A 22,072-nucleotide genomic window follows, 5' to 3' on the forward strand; every position below is an offset into this window, starting at 1 on the left:
GAAAAATATTAATAAAATTGCAGTTCTTTATACATATTAATACAAAATATGTATTAAAAAAACAAATGACTTACGTTAAAAAGTTATTTCGATGTCGATGGCTTCATAAAATCTAACAAATTCGTCTGACGACACAGCGCCTTCTTTTTTTCACGCAGAATTTCTTCGTAGCAAGCTAATAATTTTTTTATTCCTTGCTTTGTAGCTATAACGCGTTCTTCGTTGGAGTCTATGTTTTCTAAAATTTTTAAGCCCTTTACAATTGAGCCCTTTTCAATTTTCAACCTGTCAAGTTTGCAATTGTCATGTGCTTTTCGCCGTTGCTTCATTTAGGTCTGTAGCACGTGCAATATCACATGGTCTTTCATTTCGTTCAAAGCGTTTCACAATTTCATATTTTTTCTCTATCGACAGAGGCGGACTGGCCATAAGCCTTACCGGGGAAACCCCGGTGGGCCGGTGTGATTTTGGCCATAAACCATAGTATGAGGCCACTATAAATTTTCCCGGGTAAGAATTTTTGACCCAGTCCGCCTCTGTTTATCGATAATTGCTTTTCTTTTTCTCTCTGAATCTGCAGTGTCTTCACCAGGACGCTTCCTTTTCACACCTTTTAATTAAGTATTTTATTCATTTTTAGGGAATAAAGCACAATTACAAAACGAGGAGGCACGCTTGATACGCATAAACAAAGCTGCACGCATGTAGCAACTGAATAAACAACACCATAAAGGCACTATTAACATACACTATTAACACCTCACATTTCTAGGGGTTACTACCATAAAACAATAAAAATCCAGTTGCGTTTCTGCTAGTGAAATCTGTTATAAACTAGTAGTAAACTCCATCTAATTGCATTTGCGATTATACCGATAGCCGGAATTGTTTTGGTTTTTATGTTATTATGGTGAAATGTGTTTCCCCTTCACTGATATAAAAAACATAAAAGCAGCAAAGTTGAATTTTGTTCATCTTTCGCTCTCATTCTCCGCCGTCGCACCGTATATCGATAACATATGAAAAACGACCTTGAAGATAGTGGGCGGCAGCGTTGCCAAACGAAAAAATCAAGAACCGCGTAACTCCGAGTTCGCGTAAGTCGGGGTAGCGTAAGTCGGGGTATTACTGTACACAGAAAATTTTTAAGGTGGCATCGTTTTAGGTTATATCTCATATTGTGAATGCCTTCACAACGAGTTGCCATGATATTGCACTACTTCGAATAAGTAACGCTTCACCCAAGGAGAAGACTAGTGTTACTTATTCTCAGATAGGTACCACCACCCAGACAGCACTGTTTCAGGGCTATTTGGCCCTTCGTCAGTGAGTGGGTAGGTACCCAAGTGATGCAATGATGGCAAAAACAGTTATGAAGTATAGCTCCACAATATGAGAGATGCCTGATGGTGTATGATGTATTTAGACTAAGGCTGTCTAAATACATCATACACAAAGAAATACAAAGAAATAAACAAAGAAACAGTGCTGTCTGGGTGGTGGTACCTATCTGAGAATAAGTAACACTAGTCTTCTCCTTGGGTGAAGCGTTACTTATTCGAAGTAGTGCAATATCATGGCAACTCGTTGTGAAGGCATTCACAATATGAGATATAACCTAAAACGATGCCACCTTAAAAATTTTCTGTGTATTCAGAAATGGCTGTGTATTATGATGCTAAGCACTTTACATACATAGTCTAAATTTGTTCGCAGCTTGAGGCTCTAGCCCTAAATGCGCCTTATGTGACACATGCTTGTGCATACTGGGTTCCAAGGGTGCTCACACCTGAGCAACAGCAAATTCACATGAAGGAATTTTTCATGAAGGAGTTTGTCAGGAGCTGCAACAGATAGGTACTTAAGATGGCGAGAGTAAGCAACAAAGCTCTGTTTGGAAGTCTCCATCATTGCTATCATTGAAAAAACCAAATGTTGTTTGCCCCCTGCAGGAAAGGTTATGATTTTTTTTTGACATTTACCAGCAGGTTGTTCCACTTTATATGACTGTTATGAGAATTTTTTTTTTTTTTTTAATGTAAACTCCAAACCAACATTTAATGTAAACTCCAAACCAACATTTAATGTAAACTCCAAAAATATCAAAACCTATTGTATTTAGTTACCATCCATGGGTTGAGGGAGATGGGGGGGGGGCATTGTGCAGGAAACTTTGTTCTGGAGACCAAACATGAATTTCACCACTTAAACCCTTAATAAGCGAAGTGGTGGTATTGCACTTACTAACAGAACTGCACTACACACGTTGCAGGATCACATTCATTGCAAAAAATCTCAACTGCATGCAGGTGGGTGGATGCTGCATCACAACAATGTAAGACCTCACATTGCTCATACTGTCACCGAGTGCTTAGCCAGCATTAATGTCAAATGTGTTCCTTATCTGCCCTACAGCCCAACCTTGCACCCTGCAGTTTTTTTTAATTTATTTCCAAAGTTTTCCTCTGAGGAAAAGTTTTCCATTTGTCAGAAGAAGTTTTAAAGCCATAGGAGGTGATTCTCAAATGCATGTCAAAAAATGGCTTCCACCATGTTTTTGAAGAATGGCAGAAATGTTGGAATAAGGGAGTTTCATCAAATGGGGACTACTTGAAAAGGACCATCAAAATAGGGATGATTAGGTATGTTGTAAAAAAAAAATTATCATTCTTTATTGACCTCATACTTATATTAGCTTATACAATAAACCCTTGCTAGTGGGCAGGAGCGGGAGTGCAGTAGCACACGCTCTTTGAGTAGACCGGGGTTCAAGCCCCTGACTGCTGAATACGGTCGATCTGCCAACCCGCACTGGGCCAGCGTGGCAGATTATGGTCCATTTCCCTCAGCATGAATTGTTGAGGAGGCTTCCACCCTGCAGTGGGTTGATAATGGCTGCACTTTACTTTACTTTAATCTGGATTAATTGGGTGGAGAGGTCATCCAGATTAAACAATAATCCGAATTAGTGAAGCAAAAGAATGCCTAAAATACAAAAAAAACTTAGAACACAAATACTTGATTTTTAGAACTAGATTTTTCGGGATAGATGGTAAAAAAAAATTCCCGGATAATCGATTTCCCGGTTAATCCAAAAATACAGTAAGTCCCTGACATACGTAAAATACGTTACAGGACTTCAGCTTCTTAAGTTGAGTTTTACGAACTCGGAAATGACTAATATAACATTGCTACTATATCCCTGATATGCCAAAATTACAAAAACCATATATCCTCAGAAGAATGAAGAAAAATAGTTATATATTTTTAATTAGTTCAATTTAAATTATCTGGGGACAACAGAGAAGTAGCCAGAGTGGCACATAAGAAAACATAAAAGAAATAAAAACGCATGTTATTGTATTATAAAAATTGATGTGTTTAATAACTTTGGTTATTTTAGTTGACTTCATTAGTGGTGCCGATCCCTTCACCGCTTCTCGTATTCTGTCTAATGTAACGTAAGTCTTGGACTTACTATATTGAAAAATGTTCAGTAACCTACGTAACAAGTATGGCGATAGATAAAAAAAAATGAAAAAACTTGCCACACACTCACGTGTCCAATGCGATGCTTCCCTTTATTTTTTACAATGTCGAGTATAGTTTGGTCACCAACATTATAATGGTTCATTAAAGATTTAACAGATACATCGTTTTCAAACTTTTGAATAATTTCAAGTTTTTGTTTTATTGAAAGCAAAACTTGCATTTGCCCATATTTTTGCGATTTCTAAAAAAAAATAAAAAAAATAAAAAAATAATAATAATAATACCGACATCCCTGACATAAATAACAAAACAAAATTTGTCCTTTTGTGGTGCTACAAAACACAACAATCAACGCGATGCACTAAAACAAACTAAACATTTGCATTACCACACAACTTACTAGACAAATTAAACTAAAGATGATAGGTACACTAATCCTCCCACTGATGACTTATAACGGCGCTTCTTTTCGCTTATTTGTGACTTGCAAAACATCTGTTTATACCTATTCTAGTCTAACAGAGGCGGACTGGCCATAAGCCTTACCGGGGAAACCCTGGTGGGCCAGAGGCCAGAAGTGTAATTTTGGCCATAAATGCTAGTATGAGGCCACTACAAATTTTCCCGGGTAAGAATTTTTGACCCCATCCACCTGTCTATCGATATTGCTTTTCTTTTTCTGAATCTGTAGTGTCTTCACCAGGATGCTTCCTTTTCACACCTTTTACGTATTTTACTCAATTTTAAGGAATAAAGCACAATTACAAAATGAGGAGGCACGCTTGATACCCATAAAAAAAAAAAACTGTGCAAGCGTGTAGCAACTGAATAATCAACATCGTAAAAGCAGAGACACACTATTAACACCTCACTAGCTCACATTTTACTAAAGCACATTTCTGGGGGTGACTACCATAAAACAATAAAAACAATTTTCAGTTGCGTTTCTGCTATAAACTGGTAGTAAACTCGATCTAATTGCATTTGTGATAATACCGATAGCTGGAATTGTGTGAGTTTTTACGTTATTATGGTGAAATGTGTTTCCTCTTCACTGATATAAAAAACAAATGCATTTTCAGAATCTTCTCTTCATTCCTATCGTGTTGCATTCAGTTGGGGTGATTCTGCATTCAACTGCCATTTCTTGTAAACACAAAGGCAAATTCGCTTCGTGTTATATGCGAGATGTATTGTTTTTTTATACATTTATCAGGTGGCGTTGCATGTCAATGCCACATGATCATTGCTGTGAATACCACTTAAATACACCTTCTTCCAGCAACAATTTTGCTTTTTGTTTTTTTAATGTCTGCCTATTTGATATGCTGCTTTTATCACTCCCCACATCGAATTTTAAAGCAAATGCCTTTATAGATTCTTTTTGTTTTTTAATATCTGACACAGTCTCTTGGCCAATACCAAATTCTTCAGCAATTCTTTTCCGAGGAACACCATTTTCAAGTTGTTCTATCACTTTGAGCTTGCTGATGTTAGTTAAAGCAACATGTTTTCTTTTTATTCCACTTTTCAGTTCTTTAGAACCCATAATTATTTTTACATATATCATATATATACATATAAAGAAGTACGCAAATGAAGTGATAAGCAATAACATCCAGTTGACTCAGAGTCAACAACCATACTGAACAATACACAAGACAATGTAATGTATGTTCCATCTGTCTCCCTGCGTAGTCAATCAGTGCGCAGTCAGAGTGAATTCACCTGCCTTCCAGAAATCCCATGTCTTTCAAAGTACTCAACTGTGAAGAAAATATTTTATATTTCGATCCAGATTGACTGTAACCGGATTAGCAAGGGTTTAATATACTTATATTAGCCTACTCTTTTTATATTAGCTACAAAACCCACCTACTGCACAGGCAACTTGTTTATATGTAATTTAATTGTTCATCAGCCCTGTTTGAAAACTGCTTTTCTGATTATGGTTCACTAGTCTTGTCATGATTTGTCAGTCAGTTAATCATTTTTCTGCATGGTTTTATTTGTTGAAGTTATTCCCAAGACTGCTTGGGCTTATTGCAGCGTAACTTGATATTATAGTTATTTTTATTTAAAAAAAAAATTTTTTTTTTTAAGGGAAAAATGATTAATAAATTCATGGAAAACATAAAATCGATAGTTTAGTGATCATATTCTTTCCTTTAAATTTATTTGTCAAATTTCTCTAACCTAACTTAAAAAAAAAAACTTTAGTATCTTTTGGCTATTTTTGGTTAGGGAAATGGTTATTGAACTGCTAAATTTAAAATACAGCTGGTATTTCTTTCTTGCAAATTAATTTGGCAAATTTCCTTAGCCAATTCTAAAACTGTCCAAACAAATGTTTATATAGTTTTGGAAGGTACCCTTAGATCACTATATATCTTTTATAATATCCGTCCATTTCTCACTAATCACAGGACCATGGCCAGCCATAAGATATTCCCAAGTAGTTGTTGGGAGGGAGGGAGGGAGGGAGTGAGTCAAAAAACCTCAATTTGAATTTATATATTGTGAATGAAATTACAGATCAAAATGTTTAATAGGTCATTCATGTCAAACTAGCCAGTGAGTAGACACAGAAAAGATAACTGCTGCAAAACCCAGCCTATCAGAAAATCTGTTGGTTTTCTGATAGATTGGCTGTTCCTATTAATAAGAAATGGACTGTCTGTTTCAACAGGACATAACTTGCTAATTGTGAATCAATTTGGCAAATTTTCTTAGCCTATGCTATTACTTACAAAAGTGTGTATTTGGTTATAAAATAAAAACTGCCTGTTTTACTAATAAATAAAAGACATTGAAAGAATATGCTACTTTCCATCTTTTGCTTAGTGTGTAGTAGTAGTCCACACTTGACTGCTAACAGTAGTATCAAATAAATTTTGGCGCACGCACGCACACACACACACACACACACACACACACACACACACACACACACACACACTGGGTATTTCAGTTAAAAGGAATTTGGGTCTATTTTGCTTATTTTTAGGTTTAGGTTATTTGTTGTCTGGGGCTTTTTTGTCATATTTGGGATGACATTTTTGATGTTAAAATTGGACTAAGTATTAGTAAGATTTTACAATTTATAAATTTAAAATTTTCTCATCAGCTTTTCTTTTTTTTTTTATTAGAAAGTATGTGTCTTTGGTTTTGTCTAAAAATCGCTCCAGTGAATCTTCAGGAATGAATGTAAACCAATTTTATTTGAAACAAAAAAATCAAAAACACAATAGTTGTTAACATGAGATGTGACAGAAATTGCCCTCTACAATTAGCTGTTTCACACAACTAAATGCATGTATTGAAGAGTGAACATTACATTCAACTGTTGTTATTCCTCCCTCCCTACAAATAAAATCAGTTTTTATTTCAGAAATACGCTAATGACACTTTAGTTAAACCAAAGGGGGGGAAAACAACTTTCCCATTGAGAAATAAGCTTTTGATTGGGTGGAAATTAAATTAAATTTAGAAACTGTAAAATCTAAGCAGAATACTTAGCCCAATTTTAACATCTGATTCAAAAAGTTCAGCCCAAATATGATAAAAATAATCCATACAACAAATAATCTAAACCTAAAAATAAAAGAGAGATTCTGGTGCCTTTTAAATGAAATGAGAATGAAATGAGCATGTTCTGTTCATTCATACAAATTCAAGAATGAAGGCTTCTTTTGTTGAAATGTAAGATTAGGTTTCTAAATTATAATACTCTCAAAAAGAAATATTTGATGTGCAAGTTGGAATGTCTTAGAGTTAGAAGCATACTCCATCACTAACACATTTGGTGAAACTATTTTGTATGGCACTTGACAGATTTATTATATAGTAATTGCCAAAAGTTACCATGGGAACTTTGTGGCATTGTGGTATGATAAACAGCATTTTAAATACTGTTTTATTATGTAGTAAGGATTGCTCTCTGTTAGGTATATGATTCATCAATACACCACATCAAGAACTCAATATGAGAATCTTAACATACCACCTTTAGTAAAATTATTGTAGATAAAATCCTTAGTTTCATTCGTCGAACTTTACTCTGGATGGTGGCATTTAGAGTGTATTTGGAAAAACATTAGTATGTTCTCCTAAGTAAAAAGGCATTAAAGCCACCCTTACCATTAGCTAATAGAATTTTCTCTCTCACTCTTTCAACATTTTTTTTTTCCCTTTCTCCCAGGCTAATTAACATCATCCATGTTAATATTAATTAGCCTGATTAATAATTAATATTAAACAGAGGGATCAACGTCAACATATCCTTCTCTGTTTGATAGTGATGTTAAATATTCGGAGGATATTGTCAAACATTCTGTCGTAACCCCTGTATGTGAATACTGCTATTACTCTATACCAGTGATTTTCAACCGGGGTGCCACAATAACATTCTTGGGGTGCCGTGTAATTTGGGTTTAGGTTACTTAAAGTTATTATTATTATTTTTTTTTAAATTTATATATTTATTTCATTATAAAAAGGTTACAATATCCATTGTACCATATCTTTTTAATTTTGTGGTGATCTATAATTGATCTTTATTTAGTACCTCTATATAAAGAATAAAATTATTATATAGGTATATATTAAAAGTTTGAAAACCGCTGTGTTAGGTATTTCTTTTGGCCAAGGGGGTGCCGTGAAAAAATTACTGGGACAGTAAGGGTGCCGTGAACCAAGAATGGTGGGAACCTCTGGTCTATACTATCATATTGTAGTTGATATTTGTCTATTTTGTGTATGGTACATATACATGCAAATTATCTGTCCATTTTAAATTATTAAATTGTTGACCTAATTAGTTCTTGACCATTGACTTAATTTTTTTTCCCTTGGAAATTCGGGAGATTTCATTCAGAGGATTTACAATTTATCTGCAGATCGTAAAGATAACACCACATTTTGTCTCTTCTTAATTCGGATTGCACTCCAAGCTTTCAGCTATTTGTTTGGAAGCTCAACTATTGTTTCCATCTGAATAGCTATTAAAACTTTGAGACAAAGAGGTTGCATGATCTTTTTCTGTTTAAAATATCAGATATTGATAACTTGGTAACTATCATATGATATTCCAATTAAGAGCTGCCATGGCTCAATATAACCTTGTCATTTTTGCACCATAAAAAATCAAAAATCCTCATCCCCATCATCATCCAATTAAGACTGTTTCTTGTTTAATGATCAGTGTGAATAATATGCTTAGGTATTTCTAATACCTAAGCATATTATTCACGCTGGATAATATGCTTAGGTATTAGACAGGAGACTAATGCAGGAGACAAGTTCAATTTGTGATGTGAAAGTTCCTCCACATCCTTGCATTATTCTCAATATCAGGTATCAGTGCCTTAATATCATTGAAGGGCTGAATGGTACCAATACTTCAATGCTGAATTCATGGGTGAATGGTAGCAGTACTTCAGGGCTGAATGGTATCAGTACTTCAATATCATTGAAGTACTGGTACCATTCAGCTATTCTGCCTCATGATTGCTAAAACACAAGAAAAAGTTTGATAAAGTTGTTTTGGTATATGTTTCAGCAATTGTTTTTATGATGTTTGTAGCAGAGTTGTTCAACAAAAAGCAAAAGTTTAGATCTTTGTTTAAAAAGCAACATTCCAAAGAACAGTGAGGCAAAATTACTTGCCACAAATAACAAATAAAAATGAATTTTTGTGAATGTGCCAACCATAATGGTACCTACTATCAAATAATTCTAGGCATTCTAATTTATAAAATTAAAAAAAAAATAATTTTTTCCCCCCTTATTCAATTCAGTTATTTTAACAAATTTAGTCCTGGAGCATTTTTATATTACCTTATATATGATGGAAATTTCTTTTCTTATTCTAGCAAAATAATGAAATACGAATGCATACAGAAGAATTAACTAGTAGCAGGAATGCTGATTGGAATGATGATATAGATGAAAGACTAAACGAAATGTCCTTGGCTGCATTAGATGAAATTAAAGAATATGAAACACAAAGACACAGTGTACACAAGGTAATCTATTCTTTGCTATTCTGTTTTTTTTTTTTTTTTTTCCTTTAATTTTTTTTCCTTTTGTTCTGCTCTACATATTTGCATTGACATAGCAAAAGGACATTTAAAGAAAGGTTTATACATTCAGTCATATCATATGTAATATTTCTTTTGTTTCAAAGGTGGTATTTGTGCATATCTCTACTTTAATATTCCTTTTCAGATGTTTCCCAATTTGGAGTCTCTTCTTTTTGATCTCCATTAGTTTAAAATTTCTTTGCTGAGGCTTTTGTGATTACTAATCATTTATACCTAACATTCTTAATCTTTTCCTCACCAACTGTGTGTTTTGCAGTGTTAGTTGTCCTCTGGGCACCTCATATCACAACTTGGTGATGTTTCTTGTCGAGTCTCTCTCTCTCTCTCTCTCTCTCTCTCTCTCTCTCTCTCTGTCTCCCCCTTCCTCACACCATTCTTAGCCTCATGTGGTTTGGCATTAAAATGTGAAATTGGTTAACCTCTGATTTCTGTTCTCCTTTTCCTTAGTTGGAGTACTGTTTTTAATCTGCTGTTCCCAATATTTGCTCAGATGGTGTCAGTGAAATTATTCTTGTAAGAATAAAACCTCTTATTTTGCACTCCATCCTAAAATCTCATACTTTACCTAAACCTTGGTTTTCTAGTAATATATTCTAATTGGCTTATATCCACATTTTCAGTTTAATGCTATACTGCCTATACTAGAGCTTCCTACAATTGTAAAATAGTTATTAATCATGCCAAATTAATTTTGGATGGGCTAATAGTGGAACACTTGCTTCTTGTCCAAATGTTAGTCAAGCATTATAGTCTCTTGCTAAAGCTATTAGCTGCAACTTCTATCTGTCTATACTCCCACCATCTTTACAACCTTGATGGTTCTATTGCATCATCAGCTAAAGGTAAGCCAACTTTGTAGCATCCTACTTTTCTTCTAACTTCTGTATCAATGATCTTCATAAATCACCTCCTGCTGTACCCAGTAAGTTTCACTCAATGTTTCACGCTTTCTTCCAACAGAAGGATGTTAGAAGAATCCTGAGCAATCTTGCTGCCAAGAAAACTCCACCTCATCTTGGCATATCTTCTTGTTTGCAAATCTGTGCTCAGGGCTTTTATTGCATTGGTGTTTTCCTTTCTGCTTGGAAATTTGCTGTTATCCAGCCCATTTCTGAAATGGGTGTGAAACGTACTCTTTCCAAATTAATGGAGAAATGCATCAACCATCAGCTCAAACTATCTCAAAACCTAACATCTGATCAATATTGATAATGTGGTTTTAGTCAGTGTAAATAAACTAGTGATATATTGGCTTGTGTTGCTCATCCACAAGCTAATATTCCACCCACATTAAATTCCACCAAATTTGGAATTTAAGCATTTGCTCTCAACATTTCTAAGGCATTTTATCATTGGGCATAAAGGTCTTCTAAACAAGTACCCATCTTGTAGATTGCTAACTGTTTTTTGTAGTTGGGTAGCCAGCTTTCCCTTTGATAGGTCACTGCAGATATTGATATTTCTCTGCCTTCTAACTTCTCAACTAATGCTGATGTTACCCATGGTTCTCCCACTTTTTTCCTGTTGTATTTTAATAACCGTCTTCCACCGACTGAAAATCCTGTCCTTTGTTTTGTTGATAATAGCACACTTTATTCCACCTGCCAGTTTGAGAAACCTTACCCTGTGCAAACGACTTGAATATCTGCCACTAATTCCTTAAGTGCAGATTCAAGGCAATTCTCCAGTGATGCAAAGAAAACACTAACTTGAGTCCTACTAAAACTCAGCCCTATCTTATTTTTCACAGAAACAAGTACTTCTCTTATGCTTGCCTTTGATGCTACTCATATCTGGACGAGATTGTGTATCAGGCTTTAATGATGTCTTTAAATGAGATGTTTTCCTTGTTGGTATTAATTGTCCAGAAATAAACTCTTCACACACTTTGTACACCACAATAAATAATTGTAATAAATGAGCATTAAATTATAAACTCTTTACCAGATTCTTTACATGTGGTTCACATGCATTATGAGTCAGAACAAATATTACAAATTGGCTTTTCTCCTAACTGCTGATATACTATTGTATGATCATATTGCAATAGTTAAAGGCCAATTTGTAATCTTTGTTCTGACTCATTATGCATGTAAACAAGAACCCAGTAAAGGGTTTGTAATGTAATGCTTATTTATTAAAATTATTTATTGTGTTGTACAAAGTGTGTGAATAGGTCATTTATGGAAAGATTGCATATCATTATCTAAACCTTCCAGTCTGCCTATTAAATCTCTTTACTCTGTGTCATAGACATTAATTTTGCATACCTTGTCTGTAGATACTTCTATTGGCACCGTTTTTCTGAATTTGCATATTTAATTCCACCACTCTCTTGCAAACCAGTTTGAACACATGCCTCTTCAACATCGTCACTATTCCAGCTGCAAATCTGCATAACTAATTTTTTCTCTCTTCCTCGTTTATCACTTCTACTCTTCTTCTTTGGAAGAACATTCCTTGATATGTATTTCCCAAAAATTGTATTTTGCAGAAATTTAATTCTGATGTCAACAGTATTTTTGTCTTCATAACCTTCAACCCTTGCAGAATACTAAGTACTGTAGGTCTTCTAGATGAGCTGCAGCACATATCACAGTATGCAATGTACAGGGTTGATTTTCCTGGTATGCAACCCATCGTAATTGGTTCCCAGAGCATTGGGAAGCTGTGTCATGGAGTGCAAAATCACGGTGCACAGTTTTCTGACTGATGATTGCGTTCGGATCTGGCAGATGCCCAGAGAATGTTATCAGAATGTTGTTCCAACTGTGAAGTTCTTGGATGTCTTGGAGCAATGAGTGCCATGCAGTATTAGCCAAATAATGCTTTTGCTGCACTGGCCAAAAAAAAAAGATAAGTACAATTTATGCACTTCTCTCCTCATGCAGGAAGGAGAAAGGGACATGAGAGGGGGGGGTTATCTCTTAGTTAAGAAGCATATTAAATCTAAGGCAGTGCATCCAGTCATTGCAACATTGCACTGAGTGGATGGATGGATGCACTGTATCCACTGCAATGTTGAGTCAGTTTGGTGTGACATATAAGCACCAGAAAAACAAAAATGAGAGTAGATATGTTCCATAGACCTAATTGCTGTGATGGGTATACAAAACAACTGTACAAAGAAATAGATTGGGCCAGTAAATCAGAATGTCTTATAATGGGAGATTTTAACTTTCCAGATGACTGGTAAGTTAAGGAAAGAAAAAAATGACTGGAATTTGTGTATTGGTCACACACACTAGGAACACTTTGTAGATTTATTGGATGACTATCTTCTACTGCAGCAAAATGTTAGTGGCAACAAGAGGAAGCATTACTCTTGATCTGGTTATCAGCAGGATTCTACAAGCATTAAGAATTAGCACACGCTTCTTGATTAGACCGGGGTTCGAGCCCGTCACCACCAAATACGGAGGATGCGGAAAGGTCAGGGAATGACCACCGCATATCCCGGAGCAATATGGCCTTAGTTGCTAATTCTCCTGAAAACCAAATAACAAAACAAACAAACAAAGCATTAAGAATTTGCACATAAAAGACCCCCTGGGTGTCATCAACCACAGTGTACATTTTAATTAAAGACTAACTATTGTCGAGGGTAAAGGGAAAAGCTTTTGCTTTTGTAAGGGTGACTACAGTGGTCTCAGACAGTTTTTAAATTCTGTGATGGAACTAACTGATGATGTTACCAGTAGCATTCTAAATGGTAAGTATTCAGTGAAGTAATCAAAGATGCTGTTAGGCTTTTCGTACCAAGAAAAAAAATACTGTTCAAAGCTTAGACCTAAATGGATATGAGATGAACTATTGAGACATGTGGCAGAGAAGAAAAGTGCATGGGATGAATATAAATTATCATGTGATACAAAAGCCTATTGTAGATAAATTAGTTTGTAATCAAGTCACAAAGGAGGTTACTTAAGCTAAGGCAGATTATGAGAAGTCTGCAAAGAAAAACAGCAAAGACTTCTATGCTTATATTAACAGTAGAAGTAATGGGTCGAATTACATTGGGGCACTTGATATCAATGGGTTAGCTGTTTGATGACTGATTAGACTGCTGACAAATTGAATAGGTAGTTTGCATCTACATTCACACAAGGAATTCTTTAGGAATGGGATGGGATGGGATGCCAGAAGTTTATCAAACTCTAATACAGAGCTAAATTATTGTGATAACTGAAGGAAAATGGAAGAGAAATTGTTGAAATTTAACATAAAGAAGGCACCTGGGGTGGATGAATCTATCCAATTATGTTAAGGAAGTCAGCAAAGGAGGTAAGAAACCATTAGCCATAATTATTAGAGCATCATTGGATAGATGTGTGAATGTATTGTCAATTCACAATGGGGGTCAAAAAGTAAAATATATAACAGACAAGCATAACCTCTGTTCCTGATAAAACAATTGAGTCACTGATTAAAGAAGTAATGCAGGACCTCTAGACAGGAATGGAATTATACTGCAGTTACAGCTCAGATTTGTTAAGGGCTGTCTTGTTTGACCAATCAGATTGGATACTGTGATTCAGTGACCAAGGAACTGGATGCAAAAAATTATTTTGATATCATATACTTATATTTCAGAAAAGCTTTTGTTGTTGTTACGCATAAGACTGCTGCACAAACTGGAGCAATGTGACATTAAATGCAAGTTACTGCTATGGATAAAGGAATGGTTGAGTGGGAGAAGACAGAGTGATTATCAATGGGCACTGCTCTTTGTGAACTATTGTTATTAGTGGAGTTCCCCAGGGTTCGGTGCTGTGCCCATTGTTGATTTCAATATTTATTAATGATATTGATGAAGATATATCAGGCTTAATGTCTAAGTTTGCAGATGATACAAATGTTGACAGGGTGGTTAACAACAGTAAACAGTGTGAACTACTGCAACAAGATCTAGGAAAATCAGATTGTTGGGCTTAAAAATGGCAGTTGAAGTTTAACATTGACAAATGCAAAGTACTGCACATGGTTATCAGTAATCCCAGATTAACATACCAACTGTGTGTGACTACACTCAAGGTAGTGGAAAATGAAAATACCTGGCTATAATTGTGCAGTCAGATATGAAATTCTCTGAGCAGTGCAGATAGACTGCCAGGAAAACTAATTGGGTTTTGTCAGTGATATACAGAAACTTTGCTAACAGGAGTAAGGAGGTGATTATACATTTGTACAAGGCCACATCTTGTGTACTGTATACAAGTCTGGAGACTTCACTTTAGGAAGGATGTAGATCTCCTGGAATGGGTGCAGAGAATGGCAACCACATTAGTGAGGGGAAACAAAGGGATGCTCTTATCAAGAAAAGCTTCAGTTCTGAAAATTGCACCATCTGGAGATTAGGTGCCTCTGGGGAGATCTGATTGAGGTTGAAGGCTTCGAATGGAATTGAGTAAGCTGAATGTTGATGACATTCTTCCTCTTGCTGAGGCTACACACACAGAAGGGGGCATAAATTCAAGTTGAGGAAGGTTAGTTGCAGGATAGATGTGTGGAAGTTTTCTTTCAGCCTGCGGGCAGTTGATTGTTGGAACAAACTTTCCACCTGTCATGTTGTGGAAGTGGGTGGTTTTAATAAATTCAAAGAACTAGAAAAATTCTTGGAGGGTGTGGATGGGTGAAGTGTGCAGGTTCTCTCCCCCCCCCCAAAGCTTTTTAACCTTTCTTTCTTGCATTATTGCTAATACTGCTATCAAAAACTAGTTCAGTGTCTACTGATGGGTATAGAGTGAGTAATTATGACTAATAGTGAGCTGACATGTTATTTATTATTGTATCAATAAAAGGTTCTTTATAAACATTTGCATGTCCAGTTACATTTGGCACTTTAGTGTAGTTGGCTTTGGAAGTTCAAACAAATGATAAAGCATCTGATAGACTTCTTTGAAATTCTCTGATCTCTGCATTGCAACTCTGCTGACTGCAATGAAATTTCCATGACATTTTTATATCTACTGATATGTAATCTGGTGGTCCAGTCTACTTTTCTAGTGTTATTGAGGTGGGGTCCAAATGATATTTAGAGTATGCATTGCATATATTTATAGGCTACTCAGTTTATCTATATAGGATTAATTAAGCTTACAATTACAACTGGTAATAACATTTTACCATGCTGTATTTGTAATTAAATTCCTTTCTATAGAAATAACCCTAATGGATGGAAATAAGACTATGGAAGGATGTAGAGTTGCTAGAATGAGTACAGAGAAGGGCAACAAGACTGGTGAAGGCAATAAATGGGTGCTCTTATGAAGAAAGGCTTAAGTTCTGCAAATTGCAGCTTCTGGAGATTAGGCACCTGTGAGGTGATCTGAGGTGTATATGGCCTTGAATGGATTGAACAGGCTCAATGTGCTGATGGGATTCTTTTTCTTGCTCAGATTACAAACCTGAGGGGGGGTGGGGGCATAGATTTTAATTGAGGAAAGACAGTTGTAGAATAGATGTGTGGAAGTTTGCCTTTAGCCAACGGATAGTTGACTGCTGGAACAAACTTCCATCTGTTGTTGTTGTTGAAGTTTTTTAGTTGATAGCTTAAATAAATTCAAAGCAGAACTAGACAAAGATTTGGAATGAATGAATCAGTGAAATAGGGTGGGGTTTTTTTTGGCTGATGCTGTTTAAGCTTACTTTCTTGCATCATGGGCCTCTATTAATGCTAATGCTAACCCACTGCATGACTTAAAGGCTAATTGGTTTATTTTCCCATTTTAAATCTCTTTGAGCCTTTCACCATCATCTTATGTAATGTGGTGCAATAGTTTTAATAATTGTTTTGTATGTATATATTCAGTTCTGTTTAATATTATATATTACTCATCTTAGCTGAAATAAACATAGTAACCTTATTGATGAAGCGTGTGTGAGGCTCAATGCATTAACAGTAGTTTGCCATAATTTCTGTACTGTGTTTTTTTTTTTTTTTACTAGATTCCACTACGTGGCCCATATAGTCCACTTGAAATGACTTTCAGAAACATGACACGCCTGGGAAATACAAGGTAAGGATGTGAAGGAATTTTGTATTGGTATCAATAACTTGGTATATAGCTACATTAGAAAGTTTTATTTAATTATGTGACATATAAATTCTGGTATGTCACATAAATAATTGTCACATAACACTCAGTCATCACTGAATTACGACCACCACATTCATAATGGACTATGCCATGTACACATAGCTTGAAGTGTAAAAAGCTGAACAGCTTCCTATGCTAGAGCAGTGATAATTTGTATCTTGCCTGCAAGTCAAAGGATTTAAGTAGCAGTTATTGGAAGTAATAATGATATCACAAAGTTTTTAAAGTTTTAACATGGTTGTTGGGGGGACTCATGCATCGGGTGCTTCCACATCAGAAATGGCATGTCCTGTTGTTTGGTCATGGCCCACCATGGTTAAGGTCTAAAAAGAATGGTATCGAATAGGTCAAACCTCCTCCTGACGACAAAACTGTAAAGGATTACTCAAGATGGATGTTCATGGTGAGCGAAGGGTGAAGAGCATTGTATGGGCTCACTAGCAAGTGAAGGTATCATCCATCTGTTAACACAGTGAAGATATTACCCACCTGGATTGGCCTCCAAATTCACCTCACCTGTGGGAGATTATGGAACAGTAGTGAGGTGTATGGACATGTAACTGTTATCTATTCCAACACTGAAAAGCCTTGTAGGCAGTATGGCTGCAGACATCTAGTGGAGTGAATGCCTAGGCAAATAGCAGCTGTTATCCATGCGAACGGTGCTCCAACACAGTATTAGATAGGTACTCATAATTCAGTGATCACTGAGTGTATTTAAAAATGATTACTGTTTACTGTACAGTTAATTTTTTTTTATACACAGAGCCAATGTTCCTGGAAATTGCTAATTATAACAAACATGTAAAAGGAGTGTATAGTACATAATAATAGCAGTTATACAACTTTTCGTGTATATTCCTCTATTATTATTATTATTATTATTGCACTATGCTTTTCATACATTAAAGTTAGAGAAAAGGAGCACAAACAAATTTACATGTTCATTTGATTAAATGAACATGTAATATTTAACGTACTTAAAAAAAAATTTAACATTTCAAAAATGAGTGTAGAAAAATTTAAGACAATAAATCACAATTGAATTGACTGGATCTAGGCTTAATGCAGCTCACTGAAGCAGACATCTGTGTTGTCTATTTCTAAAAAAAAAAAAAAAAAAAAATCTGAATGGATATCTGGTTTGAAGTTTTCATCATTGATTACAGGCTTCCCTGTGGCATTTTAAGGGATACTCGGCTTCTCATCATACCTTTTGAACTTCTCAAGTCACTTTCACTGAGGCGAGTTATAACAACACTGTTAATCAATGGAAAAGCCTGAGACATAATCTTTGTTATGTGGTGTTCTCAGTCTTAATATCCTTAACTCTTTCTCACATGAGGGAAAGAAATTGCTGCCACACACATGGATCTGTGGGAGTGATTTCTTGTCAGTCACATGGGCTCATAGAGGTGAGTTTTCTGAATGTGTATGGGCGACAAGTAAAGTTTCACAAAAATAAAAAAAAAAAACCATGAAAAAAATTCATTAGCTTCTTGATGTAGTTATATTCTCTGTTTGTGTTAGTCTAAAAGACATTTCTTGGCTAAAGCTTCACAGTATGAAGGAGTTTACTTATGCATGGGTATAATGCACGCACATCATTTATACTACCAAGGTGGTTTTAATGCATTGTTTTATTTATATTTCATTATTGTGAATACCTTTACAATGAGTTGCAATGTTACTGCATACCTTTAATAAATAGCACTTCCCCTATGGAGAACACTATTGTTATGTATTCTCGGCAGATACCACAACCACCCAGACGGCACTGTTTCGAGGCTTTTTGGAATAGTTTTGCATGAAAAGAAAAACAGGGTAGGAAAGGGGGGGTTATGCTGTTAGATTAGAAACACATAAAATCTAAGGAAGCACATCCAGTTGACATCCAGGTGGACAGTGCAATGTCGAGTCTGTTTGGTGTGACATAAACACTAGGAAAGGGAAAATGAGAGTAGGAGTATGTTATAGGCCTAATGACTCTGAGTACAATGAACAGTTCTGCAGAGAAATAGAATGGGCCAATAAATCAGAATGTCTTGTAATAGGGGATTTTAACTTTCCAGATATTAACTGGAACTTGTGGGTTGGTCACTTGCATGGTAGCAAGACTTTTGTGGATTTATTGGAGGATTGTTTTCTACAGAAACATGTTCGAGGGGCAACCAGAGGGAGTAATACCCTTGATCTGATTATCAGCAGTGATTATTCATGCATTAAGAATTTGCAGATAAAGGAACCACTTGGTGATAATGATCACGGTGTACTGATGTCGGATTTACTTAAAGATGTAACTACCATCAAGGGTAAATGGAAGGGTTTTTGTTTTCGTAAAGGTGACTACAGTGATCATAGACAGTTTTTAAATTCTATACAACGGTGTCAACTGGTGATGTTACCAATGGTGAATTCTAAATGGGAAGCCTTCGGGGACTTAATCTTCAAGGCCACTAGGCTTTTCATACCAACTAAGAAATACCGTTCAAGGTTCAAGCCTAAATGGATGTCGGATGAATTAATGAGGCTTGTGGCAGAGAAGAAAAATGCATGGTATGCATATAAATTATCAGGCGACACAAGCTTATAGCAGATATAAGGTAGTCTGTAATTAAGTCACAAAGGAGGTTAGGCAGGCGAAGGCAGATTACGAGAAATCTTGGACAGAGGATGCAAAGAAAAACAGCAGAGTGGTCGTTACTTATGTAAACTCTAGAAGGAAGGGGATGAATCAGATTGGTCCTCTTAACATAGATGGTTTGACTATTGATGATATTGCTCAAGTAGCTGATAAACTGAATGAGTACAGAAACTCCCCGACTTATGTAAGGGTTGTGTTCTGCAGAACGCTGCATAAGTCGGAATTTCCCTAAATAAGCATTTAGGGAAATTCTGCACTCGCAACTATGCATGCTGAATTTGATAGAGGCAAAAAAGAAATGTTCGACGAACATGTAAATAGAATTATTCAAATTTTTTATCTAATGCGCAGGAAAAATTACAAAAGTGTACAAAATTACAAAAATTTCAAAAAGAGAGAGGAGACTGGCATAACATCAGCAAGTTTTACCTTTCGAGCATTGTTGCCAGAATTAACTCTCCAGATGATAAGCATGCCACTGCGGAAGTTGAGGGCTATGGAGGTTTAGAAGGGAGTTTTTCCAACACATCACAACATTTCTCTGCAGCTGCAGAATTGGCACTGGTTACTTCACCGCATACTTTAATGTTTTCGAAACCAACACGATGCTTGAGGCCCCGAGTGCCAAGCGTAGTGATTCAAGCGACCTTTCAGCGAATAATGGAGGATCTAAATAGACATCACCCTTTATGGGGAAATACTGATTTTAACAAAAGAGGACATCAAATAGAAAAAGTAATAGATGCAAAAATTTAATCCTTCTGAATAGTGGAAAACATACGTATTTCCACCTTCCAACAGGAACCAGCTCAGCGATAGACCTTACTTTATGCTCCCCAGCATTATATCCTGTTTCAGAATGGACAGTTCATGAAGAACTCCCCAGCATTATATCTTGTTTCAGAATGGACAGTTCATGAGGAATGTACCCATTACACAGTGCCTACTACCCCATTATTGTCACTTTAACAAAAGACACCCTATGTCAATCCAGACAAAAACCCAAATGGAAATTTCACAAAGCAGACTGGAGAAAATTCAAAAATTTAGCAGTAATCAAACAACAGAGTCCAACAACTAACCATTGACCAAGCAGTATAATATGTAACGAATCAAATTAGCCAAGCAGCAGAACAATCAATACCAAAAACGTCTACCAAACTTCCTCTATTCCCAAAGCCTTGGTGGAATGAGGAATGTACCCAAGCAAAACGAGATAGAAACAGAGCATGGAATGTTTTTCGTAAAAGTCCTATCACAGACAATCTAATACATTTTTAAAAAAATGAGAACAAGAGTAAGATATGTCAGACGGGCATGCAAGAAAGCCTCCTGGATACGTTTCGCCTCAACCATAAATAGAACTGCAAATACTAAAACAGTTTGGGATAAAATAAGAAAAATTAACAGATACCAAAATTTAGTACATCCAATTATCAATTGGCAAGGACAAGACATCGCTGATCCAAAAGAAATAGCAAATGCTTTAGGTGAAACATTTGCTAAAATATCTGCCACCACATCCTATTCACCGGAATTCCAGAAATATAAAAATCATCAAGAAAAATACAACTTAAAATTCTCCACAAAATATGTAGAACAATATAACCATCCACTAACTATAACGGAACTCCATAAGTTACTGTCACAAACAAAACAAAATGCAGAAGGTCCAGATGGCATCAATTATATAATGATAAAGAAACTCAGTGAAGAATCTTTACAATCTATACTTCTTTTATACAACAGAGTTTATATGGAACAAGAGTTTCCTAACGTGTGGCATCATGCAATTGTCCTCGCTTTCCCAAAACCTGGCAAAGATCCTACTAATCTAAACAGCTACCATCCAGTAGCACTCACCAGCTGCCTAGGAAAGTTAATGGAAAATATTATAAATTCAAGACTCATTTGGTACCTAGAAAACCATAACCTTTTGTGTCCAGTGCAGTGTGGCGTCAGGAAACATAGATCAACCTTGGACCTCTTGATTAAAATAGAAAACAACATATGAAATTCTTTCATTAGAGAACAACATTTAGTCATGATATGCTTCGATATCGAAAAGGCATACGATACAGCCTGGCGCTATGGCATTCTCCGGGACATATATAACTTAAAGCTAAGAGGACATCTCCCTGTTTTCATCCAGAACTTTTTACAGCATCGAACTTTCCAAGAACGAATACAAACTACACACTCAAAGGTCTTTCTACAAGGAGTACCACAGGGATCAGTCCTCAGTGCCACCTTGTTTGCAATAAAAATAAACTCTATAACCCAACATATACCATCCTCCATAAATACAGCTCTTTACGTAGATGATTTCAGTATCTCTTTCCAATCCTAAACAATAGAACGCCAGTTACAAGGTGCAATAAACAACGTCAGCAACTGGGCTCAGGAAAATGGTTTCACGATCTCCACACAAAAAACTATAGGCGTTGCACTTCTGTAGGAAAAGAAATCTTCATTTAGATCCGGAATTAAAACTTAATGGACAGTTAATTCCAATCAAGCCAACCATAAAATTTCTTGGACTTATTCTTGATAAAAAAACTAACTTTTTTGGAACATATAAAACAACTAAGAACAAACTGCCTTAAGAAACTAAACATTTTGAGAGTCTTGTCCGCAACGACCTGGGTTGCAGATAGAGTTATTCTGTTGCGATTATACAGAGCCCTCATAAGATCTTGACTAGATATGGAGCCCCCGTGTATAACTCAGCC

At 35.8% G+C, this 22,072-nt stretch overlaps 1 protein-coding gene across 1 annotated transcript in view; it reads left to right on the forward strand.

The window, feature by feature from the left end:
• spn-E (tudor domain containing 9 protein spindle E) overlaps nt 1-22,072 on the forward strand; it is a 421,802-nt gene that overhangs the window by 368,207 nt on the left and 31,523 nt on the right. Inside the window, exons 32-33 of the mRNA XM_090376707.1 lie at nt 9,366-9,518; nt 16,545-16,615. Of these exons, the coding sequence (XP_090232833.1) occupies nt 9,366-9,518; nt 16,545-16,615 (224 nt within the window). The remainder of the gene's footprint in view (nt 1-9,365; nt 9,519-16,544; nt 16,616-22,072) is intronic.

This window comes from Mastigoproctus giganteus, chromosome 6, assembly GCF_048544385.1.
Source record: "Mastigoproctus giganteus isolate SK-2022 chromosome 6, ASM4854438v1, whole genome shotgun sequence".
NCBI lineage: Eukaryota > Metazoa > Arthropoda > Arachnida > Uropygi > Thelyphonidae > Mastigoproctus > Mastigoproctus giganteus.